The 19,374-nt window shown below is 40.5% G+C and overlaps 1 protein-coding gene across 2 annotated transcripts in view; it reads left to right on the top strand.

The window, feature by feature from the left end:
• The window catches only part of HGF (hepatocyte growth factor), a 78,044-nt gene that overhangs the window by 36,352 nt on the left and 22,318 nt on the right, over nucleotides 1–19,374 (top strand). For both annotated transcript variants that reach the window (XM_034765637.1, XM_034765642.1), the window contains exons 8-11: nucleotides 13,794–13,968; nucleotides 16,041–16,168; nucleotides 17,735–17,837; nucleotides 19,202–19,341. In XM_034765637.1, the coding sequence (XP_034621528.1) occupies nucleotides 13,794–13,968; nucleotides 16,041–16,168; nucleotides 17,735–17,837; nucleotides 19,202–19,341 (546 nt within the window). The remainder of the gene's footprint in view (nucleotides 1–13,793; nucleotides 13,969–16,040; nucleotides 16,169–17,734; nucleotides 17,838–19,201; nucleotides 19,342–19,374) is intronic.

Genomic DNA, 19,374 nt, shown 5'->3' on the forward strand with positions numbered 1-19,374 from the left:
TTCAATATTTTTAACCTTGTTCAATATGTGATCTCCTGGCTTGCTTACTGGACACAATTCAAACCCTCCTCTGAAGACAGAATTATTCATTTCCTTATGGGATTTCTATAGTATTCATCACTATAGTATTTGAGTGCTTCCTAAACATGAATACATTTATTTTCATAATGCCTTTGTGGAATAAGGGGTGCTATTATTCCCCATTTTACTGATGGGAATCAGGCACAGAGAGATTTAGATGAAAAGTGTCTACTAACTCTGAGTGCCAGTTTGAGCTGATTTTTAGTGTCCTTAGTATTATAAAGCACTTTATATGTTCAAAACACAGCTCCCACTGACTTGTGTTGCAGTTGTGAGTGCTCAGCACTTCTGAAAACCGGGTGTCTCAAGTTGGGCACCCAGCGAATAAGGAACACACAATTAGTGGCCACCTGTGAAAAGTGTGACTTGCCTAGCATCACATAGGAAATCTGTGGCAGATGCAGAGATAGAATCTAGCTCTCCAGGGCAGCATTCAACTGCCTAAACCATGAGACAGTCCTTTCTCTTCTTGCAACCTCTGCCTCCTTCCCTATACACCTTTCAACTTCAGTAGCAAATGAATCAGGGATCCTGCAGACAACACTCTTTTTTACTACACAACCATGATGCATCCCCACAGCAGGTCCATCCTGTGCACTGAATGAGAGGATCCTTTGGAAAAAATAGACTGAAATCACATAGTTAAGGGCTGTGCCATAATGCACATGCACAAGCGACCAAATTAAGGTCACACAGGGAACTTCAATTTTGGCATTTCCTGACTTTTGAGTGCTGGACTTTGCTACCTTAAAGTCGTTTTTAACATAGTTTTTTTCCTGTGTAAGGATATATGTACTTATGTCTTGAGAGCTCTTTATGTGCAGTACTATTCTTCAGAGAGATTGTGGCTTTGGTAAGGTTTCATGGTTATAAATGACATCAGAATTTGTCTCAGTTAGTTTTAAAGGTTAACTGATGCTGTTAAAAATCCACACCATCAGACCATTTATCCATGCGGAAGCTAAATTTATTTATTTGTGGATTTAAAGAAAAAAAAAGAAAAACAGTTGAGTGAACTTTTATGATTGTTTGTTTTAGTTTTCATAGTCCTCTGCAGTTTTTGGTTTTGACTGAGACAAGAAAAAGCGGTATTTTCAACTAGCCCAAAATGAGAGAGAACTGGAAATTGTATGAACAAATATGTTCTTCCAGTTTTTTAGCCCCTCAATGGTCAAAGTGTGGATAAAATATCTGGGGCCACATTCTGCCTTGTACCCCTGTATAACATCCAAGAGGCTGCACACAGTGTAAAAGCAGAATTTATCTCCTTAACTTTTGGGTTCTTGTCCAATTTAAACTTCTCAATGTTTTCAAATTTTGCCCATCAATACTTCCGAACAGTCCATAGTCACTTGTACAGTACTAGTTTTATGCTACTGTAACCTTTTTGGCCATGACTAACTTCTCATTTACCCTGTATTTATGCTGGTGTAACTCTGTTGACTACAGTGATGTTACTCCTGATTTATTCCTTGATGTAGACCATCACTTTGAGCCTAATTCTGCTTTCACATGGATCAGCGTCAGTCTAGAATAATTCCACTAAAGTCAGAGGCGTTACATCATTGTAAAAGTGGTGTAAAGGAAAGGACAATTTGCCATGCTGTATGATGTCTGTAAAGGGGGTGCCCAGACCAGTGGCAACTTACTTGGAAGTGACCCTGCTGCCTTATATGATCAAAAATAGTGGCTTCAAAAATCTGTACATCATTTCATGTGTGACCTTGTGCCGAAAGAGCTCTCCTGTGAACTTAAGCACCTTCTTGTATTTGGACTTTTTGCTACCTGAGCGTCCGACTTTGGCCTCCAAGAACAACTGGGAAGTTATTAAGCAAAAGACATCATTTAGTTTGGACCAAGTTTTTGTCTTAAATATAAAACAGTTGAGTCTTTACACCTAGTTTAAAGATTGTGAAGAGCAATTTACTTATTTGTTTCTTTAATCTTTATTTTTTACTGGGTAGTTCTTTCCACAACCAGTGGGGGCGCCCAGAAAAATGGGCGCTCCTAACCCACTCCCCTCGCCCGGCACTCCTGCCACGGAGCGGGGTCAGGGTGCAGGGGCTTGCCCCACTCTGCATGTCCACCTGACCCTCCTGCCAGGGAGTGGGGGAAGCCCCCGCGCCCTGACCCCACTCCCTGCCAGGAGCGCCAGGCGGGCGGGGAAGGGCAAGCCCTGCGCCACAATCCCACTCCCTGGCAGGAGGGCTGGGCAGGTGGAGTGGGGCAAGTGGGGGTGGGGAAGGGTTGGAGAGGACTGCAGGTGGAAGAGGTGAGGAGGGGCCCCCACTTGCTCTGGCTCAGGGCCCCACAAACCCCTAATCCACCTCTGTCCACAACTACTTTCAACATGTGTGTTTTATTGAATAATCAGCCTCTGTTGTAACATATTCATATACTTTTTTTCTGGTAGTGGAGATTTTATTACTAAAAAATTTGTCTAAGTTATCATTTCTGACGGTTTTTACAAATGCAACTTTTATAAATGTTTACCCTTTGGCATTTCCCAAGCTGATGTGTCAGTGCTCTGAAGATTCACATCTGGCTTTGGTGGTCAAATAAGCTTAACAATCAATGTAACTCTTAACATTCACAGTCTGATCCAATTTTTTTAAAGACATATGCTAGGGGATCTTTTCCAAACTCTAGTAATGGCTCCTCCGACCCCAACAGTCAAGATTACGTTAGAGTTTTCAAGAAATGCAATCCCAGTACCAGCCCTTCTAAAAATAAATGGCCTACATTAATGATCCTGAGCACTTTGCTCTTGATATTGTGATGAAGTTGGGCTCTCTGCATTGGGTACACAGTCTTCTTTTGGATCTTCAGCTGACGGGGAATTCCACACTTGAAACTAAATTTTCATTATAGTAAATGGTAGTGTTCTCTGTAAGGGTGAATATGTAAAAGATGCATGCACAATACACAAGTTCCTTAGAATCAGGCAATTTATCAATTTCACAGTACTAATCAGACAATAGTAGCAAGCAGTGTTCTAATTTGTATACTTTTACAGCAGAAAAAAACCTCCACTTCTTTAAAATCTTCAAAACTTGAATAAAACTCAGGTAAATATGAGTTTTTTCCATTAAATGATGATGGATGTTTTAGTGCAGTGGTTTTCAAACTGGGATACACATACCCCTAGGGGTACGTGAGCTCTCATCAGGGGGTACATGGGAAAAATCCTATAATGGCCAACAATACATTTTATTTAGTAAGACTTGGCAATCTAATCAAGTTGAATCTCCTTTCAATTAAAACTGCAGCAGCTTTGGTGTACCTCAGAATCAGAGGGTTTCAAACTGTGGGGTGCGCCCCCATAGGGGCCTGCAGAGTAACGTTTGGGGAGAGGGGGAGCTTTTCAAAACTTTGAGCTGAGCGCTCCACCCCCTTGAGTTACAATTTTTGGTTGTGCCTTGCCCCCACCCAGACAGACTGAGTGGCTCGCTGAGGTGAGTAAGGGGGTGGAGGTGGCACTCCTTCCTTGAGCTGCCTGGCCTCACCGGCCCAAGCTGCCTCGCATTGCCGCTTGCTCCCCTGAACTTTCCTCCATGCTCCCCTAGAGGTATGTGTCCCACAGTTTGAAAACCTCTAGAAGTTGTTTCTCAATAGAAGGCAGAAATCTGAGGGGGCACGTGACCCTGCATGCCCCCCCGCCCCACGCATTGCTTCTGCCTATCTCAGATAGGGGTGTGCGGTAAGCTACATTATTTGGAAAGGTGTATGTAGCCTAAAAAGTTTGAAAACCACTGTTTTTGAGGTTAGGACAGTAGGTGAGGTTTTGGAAATCCTGGGTTCAATTCCTTGCTCAACCACAGACCTTGGGGAAGTCACTTAGTCTCTCTCAGTACCTCAGTTCCCCATCAGTAAAATGGGGACAATGGCACTTCCCTACCTCACAAGGATGTTGTGAGGATAAATAAATTAAAAATTGTGAGGTGCTCAGATACTAGGGTAATGGGGGCTGTGGTTAGATGTTTGGCTGCATATGTGTGTTCTCCCTGTGTGCTGCCCCTGCCAGCACAGCAGACCTTGAGTGAATCACCCAAATGACCACAAAATCCATTAAGGTACAAAGGCGCCAGGCCAGGTTTATTGTTGACAAAGCACAGTAAACAGTAATAGCACCTGGCAGACTCTCCTAGGATACTATGACGTGTATACCCGTGACGATGGATGCAGCTCAGTGAAAGGCGGGACTTTCCATTCCCCACTCGGCTGGACAAAGATATTCCCTTTGAGATGCATTTTTATACCCTGATACATATAAGTTAGTACTGCCTCTGACATAGTTAGTTACTGCCCCCTGACGTGGCTAGTTATTAACTTGTACATGTTGGTTTGATCAAAACATCTTTATTACATACTGTTATCCTGACCTTATCTTTAAGGAGGGGTCAGTGGGTTCCTGTTATCCTTGGGGGATGTTTTTGCATCATCCTTAATATTGGGATGTTCTGGTACTACTTGATATCAGGATGTGTTTGCCTGAGTACTCTGGGCTTAGCACTTCTGAGGAATGAGTATTTTTGCAATATTAGCCCTATTCTTGCCAGATTGTGTGAGCCGGTCCTGCCTCATACCAGGCCTCTGATACAAGGGCTTATATCTCATGCTCTCTTCCTACTACAGGGGCCATATAAGTACTAAAGGTTGATGATGAAACCTCATAATAAAAAAAAAACTAAATTGATAATCAATTACTGTAATATCTTTTCTAAATTAATCTGAAATTGCCTTTTGCTGCTATTATTACTATAATTTGTTGGCCCAGAACTTACTGTGTGTTAGAGCAGCTTTGCATAAACTGCCTTAGAGCTGGTTTAACCGGCTAACATGTGATTCCTCAGCACAGGTGAATTCTTGGCTTACAGTCACCTTTGTGCTCCCTCCCTCATACTCCACCCAAGCTTCACTGAGTACACTTCTCAGCAGCAGCTCAGGATTTTGTACATAGCATGCATTAGTGTATATAACACAACAAATCCTGTCTCTGCACCAAGGTGTTTGCAGTTTAATTCAGAAATATGGTATGTGAAAGAGTTCACATGCAAGAAGGCAACATTTTTGGTGATGAAATCAATGTAGGGATGACTTCATAAAATAAATGTATGTTTAAGGAAGGATTTGAAGGGGCAGAAGGAGGGGACTTGGTGTATCAGAAACTGAAATCTCTTTCAAGCACAGTAGACAGTATAAAAATGAAGACATAAAGCCAAGAGTGTGAGAAGGAGATGATGGGAACAATAAGGATTAGAGATGGATTCAAACTGCAGAAGCTGGATCTGGATTGAGGTTTCGAGCACACAAGTTGGTTTGAAGTTGTTCACATATGTGGATGTGGTTTTGGCTTGGGCCAATTTCTAGTTAGGCGAGAAGATACAAAGGAGCATTAAAATAGTCAGAATGGGTGTAGGAGGAAATGAGAGCAGAGATGGAAGCAGGGACAGGGATTGTGAAGAGGAGATAAGGACAAGGAATTTGGGATTAATGGGAAAGGAGAGTGGATGCCTGTTATAATAATCAGAGGTGGGGGCTGGACACAGTAACATGGCTAGAGTGACAGAGGAAAAGGATACAGTTAGTTGGCCTACACGGGGAGGGGAGAGGAGACATTTTTTGGGAGCACAGTGAAGAGGCGGCTGCAGATGTCAGTCAGTGTGAGAAGTATTGAAAGCCTAGATCAGAGTAGAAGGGACAAAGAAGAAAGGATTATGTTTGGAGGTATTAAGGAGGAAGAGGTAACAGGACTCAGTGAGTGCCTGGAGGCGATGGGTGAAGGAGAAAGGAGAAATAACAACAAGGTTGATAGCGTGGGTCAGAGGGACGATGGTGCTGTTGTCAACACTGATTGGGAGGATAAAGAAATGGAACTCCTCTATTTTTGTCAACTAAATTTTTTAGAAGCAGAGATTCCCTTGCTGATTTGAATGCTGAGCTGTGACTTAGGGCTTGTCTATTCAGGGAGTTTAAATGAATTAACTAAAGCTGTGAAGTTAAAGTGCATAAATTAAAACCTCCATGTGGATACTCTCATTCAGAAGTAAAGTTTGTTGTAGTTTAATCCTCCTAAGCAACAATGCACCAAGGTCACTTTACTTCTGAATGAGAGCATCCATGCAGGTGTTTAGTGCACTTGGATTTATGCACATTAACTTCAGACCTTCACTTAATTTGTCTTGACTTTCCCGAGTGTCCATATGTAGGCAAGCCCTTCGAATGTCTTGCTGAAACAAACTACACAAATAAAGGAAGTGCAACTCAAGCTTCAGATTTACTTAACATACAGATGTTTATAGAAGTGAGTCAGTGGGAAGAGACTGGTGTTTAAAATTTGATAGTTACCTCCCACTTAATTTTACAATGAGGCCTAATAGAGGGTTATTACAGTGTTCACTGTGTGTAACTATGTATTATTTTCTATCGCTTTATAAAGACTCCATCTCTCTACTTCTAGCATACTTTTCAATATGATATGTAGGAGTTCTGTTTAATCTAGAGGTGAGATTCAGGGTCAAAATTTGGATCCATATCTGGATTTTGAACACACTAAATATAAAGGGGTTTTGGATTCAAAGCTTTTCAGCCCATTATAGAGGTGGGGAAAACTCTGAAATGTGTATCTGAATTCCAGACCGAGCTAATTGTTGGTGTTCACATTCAGGCTGTAGCATGTGCCAAGATATGACCCTCTGTGGGTTTTTTGGGGGTTCAACTCTAATTTATTCCTTAGTTATCCCTCAGGCAATGTAGATTAAAATTGGCGCTACATGGTTCTTCCACACCAATGCTATAAAGCAGGTATTTTTTCCTCTGCTGTGCTGTATATCAGAATAAAGCTACCAAGCACATAGAAGGGGTTGAAGAGCCAATGTTCAAAATATAGGGGAGGAAAGTGACCCGAGCTGTGGTATAGTCTAGAATTTCAAAATCAATAATAATGCAGGGCATGAGTTACGGCTCTTTTGGGACAGCTTTACTATGCATGAGCAGCACCTGCTCAACAGATCACCCCAGCTTCTCACTGAACTTTGCAGCATTACACAGGTCGCATTTTATTATGACTGAGTTGTTTTAGAACAGTTCCTCTACTGTATTAGGCACAAACCTGCTTGTCTTTAAAAAACAGGGACAAATTCTTCCCCCATTTACACCCTGGTAATCCCATTGACTTGAACGAGTGTTACACTGGTATCATTGAGAGCAGAATTTGGCTCTGTGAGTTCATTGCGAATTATCTCTATAGTCTTCTATGTCTCTTCTATACTCATTTCTTTACTGGAATTCTCCAGGGAAGGAACAGATGTTAGTGTTGACTGCTCTTTTCCTACCCTAGTATTGTTGTGAGGAGTAGGATCGAGAAGATCATCCTCAGTTTGCCATGCAAAGCTCCAGATTGTACGCTTGTCCTTCCTCCCAAAATTCTATATGGGTTTTGTTTTTTCTGCTCAAGGGTTTCCTTTAATAAAGGTTCATTTAAAGATATTAAAAGAGAGACAATTTTATGAGAAATTGGTACTTTTGCATTTTTGAAACTTTTATGTTTTTGCGTTAGAGGTGTGATGGTGAAAGTGTAGAGGCGTAGAAGGGATGTGGGAGAATCTGTCACAGCTTTCCGAATTAGTCAGTGATAAAATTAATAGGGTTCCTTTTGGTCCTCAAATTATAAGAAATAGTTTCATTCAAGTTCCAAAAAATGACAAATAAATGACAAAATTATTTCTGCTAACAATTACAAAACTTCATAGAACAGCGTTAATATATAACACAAAGCACTTTTTATAAAAATGTAAAAACATAACACAGCATCATACTCCCTTTGAAGTCAGTTCTACCTTTTTACTAATTAAGCCCTGATCCTGCCAAACACTTAAGCATGTGTAACTTTAAGCACTTGAGTGTTCCTATGGAACTCAATGAGACTAGTCATGCGATTAAATTTAAACGTGCATAAATGGTTTGCTGGATCAGGGACAAAGACCTGATCCTGAAAAGCAATCCATGCAGGACTTTTTGCAGGACAGGGACCTGATAGAGTTGGGTGGATGGGATACTGTAAAAAAAGAAATAATCATTTAGATTTTTTTGGGCCATATTCATATGCCTTTTGTATTTTGCCTTTTGAAAATGTTCATGGAAAATGCATTTTAAAGTTGCGTCCTTGAGAATTTCCAGAAGCCAAATTTTAAATTTGGAGGCTTACGTATTGGTACCAGAAGTGCCTTCTCATGCAATCAGATAACTGAAATAATACTTTGTGACTTACCTGACTAATTGGAACTAAAGGACACAGCTCAATTTATGGATATCCAGTTCCAAATACATTCAGCTCAGTTTATGATCAATACACAGAATAAACGTTGAGGAATAATATAATTAAATTAGTTCAAAGAAGGAATAAGTCTGAGGAAATTGCAATCTATTTGCAATTATTCTAAAGGGGGGGAGGATAAATTCAGTGGATAAATTGTTCATTGTGAATAATTCACTCAGCTCTGCTAATTAATCGTCACAACAGCGCTGTCGTGTAATATTATTATATAACGTTGTAAAAGGTGAAACCAAGATGCAGAGAGGTTAAGTGACTTGCCCAAAGTCACACATTCTATGAGTGGCAGAGATGGGGTTATTAGACCAGCAGCTTCTGGTTCTATCACTCGCCTCAGTCTAGCCCCTTCCTCCAAGGGCAAATGGAAGGCTGGCTTAGCCACTCATTACTGGCAAGTGGGGGCAAAAGGGGTGGCCCAGCCACTTACTGCCCTCCTCCAACTCTCCCCCACTGCCTACTTCCCTGGGCCCCTTCACCATAGCCCAGCACCTTCTCTGCCCCTTTGTGTCAGGGCCCCAGTCTGGGAGTCGTCAGCCTAGAGCTCTCCAAGCCTCTGCTAACCCTGCCCAGCACTGGTCTGTCTTAAGTGCTTCTCTAAGAGACAGTTCTTCTCCTTTGCTTTATTTATAAAATCAATAAAAATATTTTTAACAATTGAAAACTAAAGAACAGCTACTCTCTTTAGTGAATCCACCCTAGAGGATGCATTTACAGCTTGCAGAAACCTAGGTATGCAAGGGATATCACTATGGCCTTTTGGCTTTGGAATGAGCTTGAAAATCATAACTTCAGTGCAGAGGGGCAACTTGTGCAGTTGGACTGCCTTGGGAAGGGGAGACAGGCAATTAATCTGACTATGAAGCAGAGGTAAAAGCAGGGCCGGCTCTGGCTTTTTTGCCGCCCCAAGCACACAAAAAAACAACCTGCGGGGGGGCCAGAGCAGCAAAGCGCACACACACACACACACACACAAAAAACACCTGCGGGGTGGCCAGAGCAGCAAAGCAGGAAGAAAAAAACCTGCAGGGTGGCCGGAGCGGCAAAGCAAAAAAAAAAAAAAAAACCCTGCAGGGCAGCCGGAGCCAGGGTGCAGGGGGATTCCCTGTGCTGCAGATGTGCAGCGGAGTGTGTGCCCGGTCTAGCACGGGGGGAGGGGAGGGAGCGGGGTGGGAGAGAGAAGGGGGTGGCCAGGGCTTCAGTGGAGCGCTCGCCATGCGGCTCCTCCCACCGCGCCACCTGCCAGGAGGGCTCTGTGCCGCTCCGGTCGGCTGGGAGGGAAGGATGCAGGCTGCCCTGCCAAGTTTGCTGCAGGGCACTCCCCTCCTCCGCGATGCCGCCCCCTACAGGGCGGCCGGAGCAGCAAACCAAAAAGAAAAAGAAAAAAAAAAGGGCGGCCGGAATGCTGCCCCTTGGAATCTGCCGCCCCAAGCACGAGCTTGCTCGGCTGGTGTCTGGAGCTGGCCTGGGTAAAAGCATCCAACAGATGAATAAAAGAGAAATTTTGAGTTCTAGCACAGATATATATATATATATATATACAGTACCACTGTGCATCTTGATGTTATTGACTGACGTTAATAGGATCTTTAAAATGAGGGATTTGAAATTAAATCCTACAGAAACCCTATGTTATAACATTTAATTTTCCTGAGATCCATTTCCTTTGCAAATTAGCGCAGTTGGCTGGAATTACTAAAGCACTAAGAATGAATGACATCAATAAAATACATCTAAATTATTCTAATTGCTGGAACATAGAAAAAATAATTTAGAGACCATTTATTAATGTATTTACAGTTGAAAACTATAGCTGGTAAATTAACTTGTAAAATTACTCACCAGACTATGGACAAATACCAATTAGCAAGAGTTACAAAATGACTCTTGAATAATTATTCAAAGGTGGTTTTGGGGACATTTGGAAGACGCTGACATCACGGTAGTGTGTTTAGTTTTGCATTACTTAATAAATTTTATGCTACATCTTTCCCATCAACTTTTCACTGGTCTACAATTTTTGAGAAGTCATCTGCTTCAGAGATAAAATGTGCTATTTATTATGTATTTTGATGTGCTGAATTCAAATATGACAATTAAAACAACTGATTGGCTACTGTTTCGAAGATATTTAAGTTTTTACATTTTATGTCTATGTATATTGTGTAGATAGTAGAGTTTTAATCATAAATTGTAAACCTAGGTCTTTTCATGTATTTATGGTTGCTTTACATGATAATATTTCACCTGTCCTGTTTATGTAACACTTTAAAAATCAGCAAAAGAGTTATATAAAAAACGTATTTTTTACAAAAACAAAAGGCAAAAAACTATTCTGTACATAGTTTAGTCCTATTCAGTGTCTACTCGGCGCTTCTTGGCTTGTCTCTTGTATTCATTAAATGGAGCATCTCTTGTCACTGTCCAGCAATAGTCTGCAAGCATTGATGGGCTCCATTTGCCCTGATAGCGTTTCTCCATTGTTGCAATGTCTTGGTGAAATCGCTTGCCGTGCTCGTCGCTCACTGCTCCGCAGTTCGGAGGAAAAAAATCTAGATGAGAGTGCAAAAAATGTATCTTTAGTGACATGTTGCAACCAAGGCTTTTGTATGCCTTGAGGAGGTTTTCCACCAACAACCTGTAGTTGTCTGCCTTCTTGTTTCCGAGAAAATTTATTGCCACTAACTGGAAGGCTTTCCATGCCATCTTTTCCTTGCCATGCAGTGCATGGTCAAATGCATCATCTCGAAGATGTTCACGAATCTGAGGACCAACAAAGACACCTTCCTTTATCTTAGCTTCACTTAACTTTGGAAATTTTCCACGGAGGTACTTGAAAGCTGCTTGTGTTTTGTCAATGGCCTTGACAAAGTTCTTCATAGACCCAGCTTGATGTGTAAGGGTGGTAACAAAATCTTCCTCGATTCAACAAGTGGTGGATGCTGAACACTTTTCCTCCCAGGCTCCAATGAATGTCGGAGTGGCCAATCTTTCTTGATGTAGTGGGAATCTCTTGCACGACTATCCCATTTGCAGAGAAAACAGCAGTACTTTGTGTCTCCAGTCTGCAGACCAAGCAAGAGAGCAACAAACTTCAAATCGCAACAAAGCTGCCACTGATGTAGGTCATAGTTTATGCACCTCAAAATTTGTTTCATGTTGTCATAGGTTTCCTTCATATGGACTGCATGACCATCTGGAATTGATGGCAAAACATTGCCATTATGCAGTAAAACAGCTTTAAGATTCGTCTTCGATGAATCAATGAACAGTCTCCACTCATCTGGATCGTGAACGATGTTGAGGGCTGCCATCACACCATCGATGTTGTTGCAGGCTACAAGATCACCTTCCATGAAGAAGAATGGGACAAGATCCTTTTGACGGTCACAGAACATGGAAACCCTAACTTCACCTGCCAGGAGATTCCACTGATGTAGTCTGGAGCCCAACAGCTCTGCCTTACTGTTGGGTAGTTCCAAATCCCTGACAAGGTCATTCAGTTCACCTTATGTTACTAGGTGTGGTTCAGAGGAGGAGGAAGGGGGAAAATGTGGGTCCTGTGACATTGATGGTTCAGGACCAGAAGTTTCATCCTCTTCCTCTTCCTCGTCTGACTCAAGTGAGAATGATTCTGGTGCATCAGGAATCGGCAGTCCTTCTCCGTAGGGTACTGGGCGTATAGCTGATGGAATGTTTGGATAATGCACAGTCCACTTTTTCTTCTTTGACACATCTTTCCCAACTGGAAGCACCATGCAGAAGTAACAATTGCTGGTATGATCAGTTGGGTCTCTCCAAATCATTGGCACTGCAAAAGGCATACATTTCCTTTTCCTGTTCAACCACTGGCGAAGATTTGTTGCACAAGTGTTGCAGCATATGTGTGGAGCCCACCTCTTGTCCCAATCTCCAATTTTGCAGCCAAAATAAAGGTGATAGGCTTTCTTAACCATAGTGGTTATACTGCGCTTTTGTGACACAAAAGTCACTTCACAACAAACATAGCAGAAGTTATCTGCACTGTTCACACAAGTACGAGGCATCTCTGCTAACTTTGGCTAAACAGAAATGTGTCCCTTTGCAAAATCAAACACTGACAAATAAGAGAGCAAGACACTGTATGATTTCTAGAGCTGATATAGGGCAATTTGTTCAGCAGAGTGATGTAAGCTTCATTATGATTGCATCATCCATGACTTCTAGGAATAATATGATGCAATTCATATAATTTATGACGCAATACCAGCTTCAGATTGCATCATTCATTGTTTTGCCTAAAAAGCAAGTACTGTCCAAACCCAGTCATAGATTTATTCCTAGATCCAGTCAAAGATGTATTTTAGTCATTTCTGGTTTAAATTTAGATCCCTTCCCTTTATAACTCACTTATCCTCCGCCATTCCCAAGTCAAGGGTTGTATATACTGACCCAATAGCATATCTTGAAAACTAGAGCCAATCAACAATTTTAAGCATCATTTTCGTTCTCAGTGACCTAGAATTAGTAAAGTTTGACTACATTTATTTCAGAAGCATTTTGGCTGTAGAGCAGTGTTACAGGAAATAAAAAGAGGCTTTCAAGCATTTGAAATGACTCATTTGAGAAGCCACTGTTTGTCTGAATTTAGTTCAAAACAGCCCAGACTAGGATTAATGCAGCTCATATTGACATCTGTGAAAGATCTTGAGTCTGATGCATTTGTTAGTCTTGAAAATATTTATCTCTCTCTAGAGAATTCTGATCTCAGGTTTCCACAAGTTAGGGCACTTCTTTTTCTTTAACTTTATGAAGCATAAAAATGAGTAGCTTAAAGGAGCTTTAGGACATTAGCTAATAATAAGATGTATTGCTTTTTAAGTGGGTACTGCTCATTAATCCATCACTGATATTTTGGGTGCATTGGGAAAAAAATGACATTAGGGTCTGAATCCTTCAAACATTTATGCATATACTTCACTTTAACGTGTGGGACGTCTCATTGGGGCTACTCAGTTGCGTGAAATTAAGAATGTGTGTAAATACTTTCAGGATTGGGATTATAATAACTAAGAATATCCCTCTGACACTGACTGCTGTAGAAACAACCTAGCATCTCTCTATGCAGCAAGATTTACGTAGGAACCCTTATATATTTCAGACATTTTATGCCCTAATCCTGAAAGCAAATGTGCTAACATGAGTCTCTGCAGCCGCAGAGAATCTCACTGGTCTTGTAAAAGTTTAAAGGAGCAGCTAATTGTTTGAGTTGCCAGATTTGACCATCACTGACAATGTCATCAGAGGCCCTGGATTTGAGTAGCTATAGAGGCTGAACTGCAGTACACTCACACCAGACTCCCTCTTAGGAAAAGAAAACAGCTCTTTTTCTGTCCATTTACAGCGCAGACCATTGTGAACATCACTGATGCTGCCGTAGAAACGACAGAGTGCATCAAGGGGCAAGGTGAGGGCTACCGAGGTACCGTGAACACCATATGGAGTGGAGTCCAATGTCAGCACTGGGACTCTCAGTTTCCTCACCAGCACAATATCACTCCCGAAAACTTCAAGTGCAAGTGAGTAGCACGTGCAGGTGTCACAGATTACAGGGCAGAGATCAGTTCCTGCAATTTAGACATTTGTGTCGCCAAAGGGTATTCAAAGAAAGGTTGTTATTTTTTTAATATCGTCGTCATCATCATCATTACTCTGCATGCTGACATGTTCATTGTTGCCTCTGACATTGGAAACTATGTGAATATTGCAAGAGTGTGCTATAAATAATTCTTACTCTTTGAAAACAAAAATTATGGGTTATTATGGGTCACAGATGAATTGGTTCAAGGCTGTCTTTGTTTTTACACACTGAAGACCCTTATCCTAAAAACACCCATAGCTTAATTTTGACCACATGAGTACACTGATTGACTTCAAAGTTACGTACATGTGTGTTTAGAATACTGTGGCCTAAATCCCATTAATAAACCATCACTGTTTCTTGGAAGGAGACAATTGTTTATCTGTAGTTTTGATATGCAGACGTAACTTAGTGTTTTTTTCCCGCCTTTTTAGCTAAACAATCTCACTGTGGATACTTGACATTTATAATATTTTTTGGAGCTTTTTTATTTTGACCTCTTGTCAGTTCTGTTTTCTTCTCATTAATGACTATATTTCTAGCGTGTATTTTCATCACCTTGTCTAGATTTAATGACACTGATCCCCGGGCCTGCGCACAAGACTTGAGTGGAAGAGATTCCAGCCCGAGTTCTAACCTTGGCTTTCAGAAGCACTTGCTCTGTGGTTTTGGGCAAGACATTTATATTTGCCACGTTGGTCCCTGCATTGACCTGGAGCATTGTCAGGGTTCTTTAATGTGTGTTATATCCTTTAGAGAGTTATCAGTAAAATGAACAATAGTTGGAGTCACTTGGATATAGGTGCAAAGCTAAAAGCATTTTCTCCTTGGGCAAGAATATTGGATTAAAATCACTCACATGTTAACCTTTTGCATTCCTGTTGACTTCAGTGGGGGAATAGAATTGCTATTGGTCCTGAATCTCCTGTATAAATCTCATAGATGTTTAAGCAGGACCTTCCTGAGCCCACTTAAAGACAATCTGTGAGGCTGTTCCTGCAGTGTTTTCTCAGCCAAAATACAATTGAGTCTTTGGCATTTTGCCCGAGTCACTACTATTGTAAGATTAGGCTCAATGTACAGTTCTCACAATCTCCTGTAAAAAAGTAGCCCTGTAACAGTTCACCCGGAAAACAATAATGCGCTGATATGCAGGCCTTACTCATATGAGTAGTTATTAATCATGCTAGTAGCCCTCATGAAGTCAATGGAACTGTTTGTGTGACTGAGGAAAACCCATGTGAATAAGGGTTACAGGATCAGGCCTATTTATTATACCATAAGTTATCAATGACTGTTGCAGATGGGAAAATACTGTTGAATGTGAAATTGTAAAGAACGTGAGAACAGCTTTCAAGAGACTAGAGAATAAAACTTACATTTGAGAAGTTTGACTATTTAATTCAAGCTGTGAGAGATTTTTAAAGAGAGACTCCCTTGTGATTAGATTCCTATTCAAAAGGTAACACCTGTATAGGATTTCAACACAATTTTTTCATATACTAAGATTCAGTTTCCTAATTAAATCAATGAGAAACTACAGGACACCATTTCTGTACATTCTACAAAGCCATTCAAAGTACTGAGAATTTTTAATGATATGGGATGGTTTATATATTTTTTTAAAATACTTTTAATAGGTTTCAGGTGTATCTGATGCCATGCAAGAATTTTGTAATCAGAGAAAGCTTTGAAAAAAATAGTGGAAGTTCCCATATGGAAATATACTATATTTAAAATATTATTGTACTTAAAGTGAAATCCTATAGCTAGTCAAAACATAGATTTACTGGAGATGATTCCCCTATAACCATACTCCAGTTACAATTGCCTTACTTTATTAGTCCCTGCTTTCATATTGTCTCGCCTAAATCTCTCTGCACTAAGTACTGATCAATAACATACAGACTTCAAGAAGCCTCTATTATTGTTAACTTGTAATAGAAAAGCAATTAGAACACAGAAGTTTTAGGTTTTGCCTAATATAAAATAGCATATTTATTTTTATAGGGATTTAAGAGAGAACTACTGTCGAAATCCAGATGGATCGGAGTCACCTTGGTGTTTTACTACTGACCCAAACATTCGGATCGGTTATTGCTCCCAAATACCTAAGTGTGATGTGTCAAGTGAACAAGGTAACTGATACAAAGGAGATAAAATATTTTAAGCTCAAGGTGCCAGATTCATTTCCTTGGAGACTGGGATACCAGATTCTGATCTCAGTTACACCTATGCAATCCAGAGCAACTTGACTGGCTTCATTTGAATGTAATTGGATTTATAGTGGTGTAAATGAGATCTGAATCTGGCCTAGTCCCTCTAGTTAGGCAAAGGAAGCAACAGTGAAAGTGTTTCCCCACCTGATGCCCTATTGCATCAGATCCTCTGCTGATATAAATCAATACAGCTCCATTGAAAGCAAGGAACTGTGCCATTTTACACCAACTAAGATCGGACCATTGTGTTTTCTCCTTGAGATGGAGGGATCATCTCTAGATCATTGTCCAGGCCTAGCTATGTCTTGATCTCTCTGGTGAAATTGCCAACAAAGCTACCAGATGTGATGTATGGTTGGTTGGTTGGTTGTTTTAATGTGGACTCCTGACTATTGGGAAATGAACTTAGACAATAACATGCAACCTACCCAAATAGCTGTGAATTTTAAACAAAATCAGAAAGCATTCTAATCTGAACCTTTAACATTACATAAATTTTCTATAGATATTTTCCTATTGGATCTCTTCTATATGTGAATTTGATCCTGCAAGATGCATTGTTATCAATGGGAGTTGACTGGATTCAGCATCTTGTAGACATGCTCAGGCTTTGACCCTATTTTAGTATAATTCATAAGAAGAGATTTCAGCTGTATTCCATTTATCTTAGCATCCCATTAAGATTTTTGGTGGGATAAGCGGCTTGGCATTTTTCTGTATTAACAAGGATTAAATTTTGCCTTCTTTTTTTGTGTTTGTAAAAAAAAAAAAAAAAAAGTGTGTTTCGGGGAATCTGTTTATAATTAAAATATTTACCATTTAAATCAATCATTTTATACATGAAGTCTTGTGCTATTGACCATTTCAAATTATTTTACACATAAATGTTTGGTGACAGCACACCATGAAATAAACATAATTTATGCTTCATTATCAAGGCATGTTTTTAAATTGTATTTAAGTTGAAGGTGTGCTACTCCTTGGCCATGCCAGAGAACAGAAAAACTCCAGTGTTGTCTATTGCTGCCAAAATCCAGAACCTTTCCTTAATGAGTTCAGAAGTTTTGTTCTCAATTCTGTTGAGGACATCTGGACTTTTTAAAAAGAGCACAACATATCCTGGCAGCTTTTAAAAGTAGAATAATTTGCAGTGACCCTGTTAAGTTAACTGTAAGCAAATTATATTTAAACTGAAATGCTTCCAGTTTATCAAAGAAAGACACAGTAAAAGTAAGTTATTGCTTACTATAGTTAAGACCTTAGGCCTCGAGAAGGGGATAGATCATCTAATTTCAGAAAGGTTCACTTTCTCTCATTAATTTGTTTTCTGGTTTTGGTTATGTTTGCTTTATCTTGTATAGTGTCTGCTAAATATAGCACTTGATTATCTTTAATTATTTGGATGCTTGCTGTAAAAGAACAACTTTCCTTTCATTATTGCACAAGTTCCTTCAACATTTCTTTTTCTCAATATTCTTTTTCCAGATTGCTATCATGGGAATGGCAAGAATTACATGGGGAATTTGTCTAAGACAAGATCTGGGCTAACTTGCTCCATGTGGGACAAGAATATTGATGACTTAAGGAGGTGTGTAGCTACAAGACATAAAGAGAATGCGCAATGAGTCCTGCACAAACACCACCTCCAATTGGCACCTCATTGTCTTAAGCAAACACTTCAAAATATCCCCTGGAGTTCCCAGCATAATTTCCTTCAACATTTAAGTATATTGTACAATGTGTCTTTGTTCAGACTTGCCACTAATTACAGACTTTGGGATCTCATAGCCAGTACACCTATTGCTAGGGATTTTTCCGTCTCTATCCTTTAAAGTTGTGGGAGAGGAGGGTAGGGAATGTAGCATAGTTGCTCCCTACGGATGATGTACTGCGAGTTTCTGAGTGCTCCCTGCTGAGCATCCTCAAGTCCCATTTACTTCAATGGGAAGCCAAGATGATTGGTGGTGGAAAAGGCAACTCAGTTTAATAGACATAGTTTCGATTTGGTTTTAAGATGAAAATGGATAAACAACCCAAGAAAGGTTCTAAGCAAGAATAAGAGCTCTCTGAGCTGTCCATAACTCAACTGTATTCTGAGCACCAATTCAGTTTGCTCAGAAAGGGGCTCTAAATAACTCCCACAGCAGAGAGTGCAGATGCTTTAAAGGTACAACACCCTCCTCACAAGATTAATCACAAATGGAACTGTTTCAGCCATTCAGCGTGCAGGGATGCCACGCAACTACTGGCCCTAATGAAACTGTTCTAGCTCGGTAATGCAATTTGCTGCTCTCTGATTTGTGCTGTGTGTTTAGTTTGTGTAGTCACTGTCTGGTTTTTTCTCACTGTACAATACGTGAATTGCTATACACTTGTGTTGACTGCTATTATTAACCAATTATATTGCAGGGATTTGTCATGATCTGAATGTACAAATGTGTCTATTCTAATTGGGACCGATAAGCTGTCTGCTTTGATTGGCTCATCCCACTCTCATCAGCATATGTAGAAAATCTCTACAGTTTAGATGGAACAGAAGTCCTGTTGTTATGCACATGTATGCGTGTGTTCGGGCATACTCTGAAAACACTACAAGCTGAGTCTTTAAGGCATGTGGGTGGATTCTTAGGCCACTCTCTGATCTCTGGTGTGGAACGTGGAATCCTGATTCACCAGCCACTCTCACTTAATTGAAAGTAGCTAGTATTTGCTCTTTAATATGGCCCAAAGCCTCCCATTGAGCACACAACCTGAATATGTAGCTTTGTGCTAGGTTTCTTGATATCAAGCTGAGGAAATTAATTTTCCTGCCATGCCTTGAAGCAACTACAAAGCAACTCTGCAGCCCTCCCTGCAGTCCTTATGCTTGAATATAGTCAATGTGAATTCATTTAAAATTAGGAATGAATGTTCATAGTAACATACTTATTGGTAGCATGTTTTCTTCTGTAGGCACATACCAGTATTCAGGGAACCAGATATTAGCAAATTGAAGAAAAACTACTGCCGCAATCCAGATGATGATGCTCATGGTCCCTGGTGCTACACAAGCAATCCTCTCATTCCCTGGGACTACTGCCCAGTTTCTCGATGTAAGCACTGAAGATGCCTTGCAACCTGGGAAT

This window comes from Trachemys scripta, chromosome 1, assembly GCF_013100865.1.
Source record: "Trachemys scripta elegans isolate TJP31775 chromosome 1, CAS_Tse_1.0, whole genome shotgun sequence".
Lineage (NCBI taxonomy): Eukaryota > Metazoa > Chordata > Testudines > Emydidae > Trachemys > Trachemys scripta.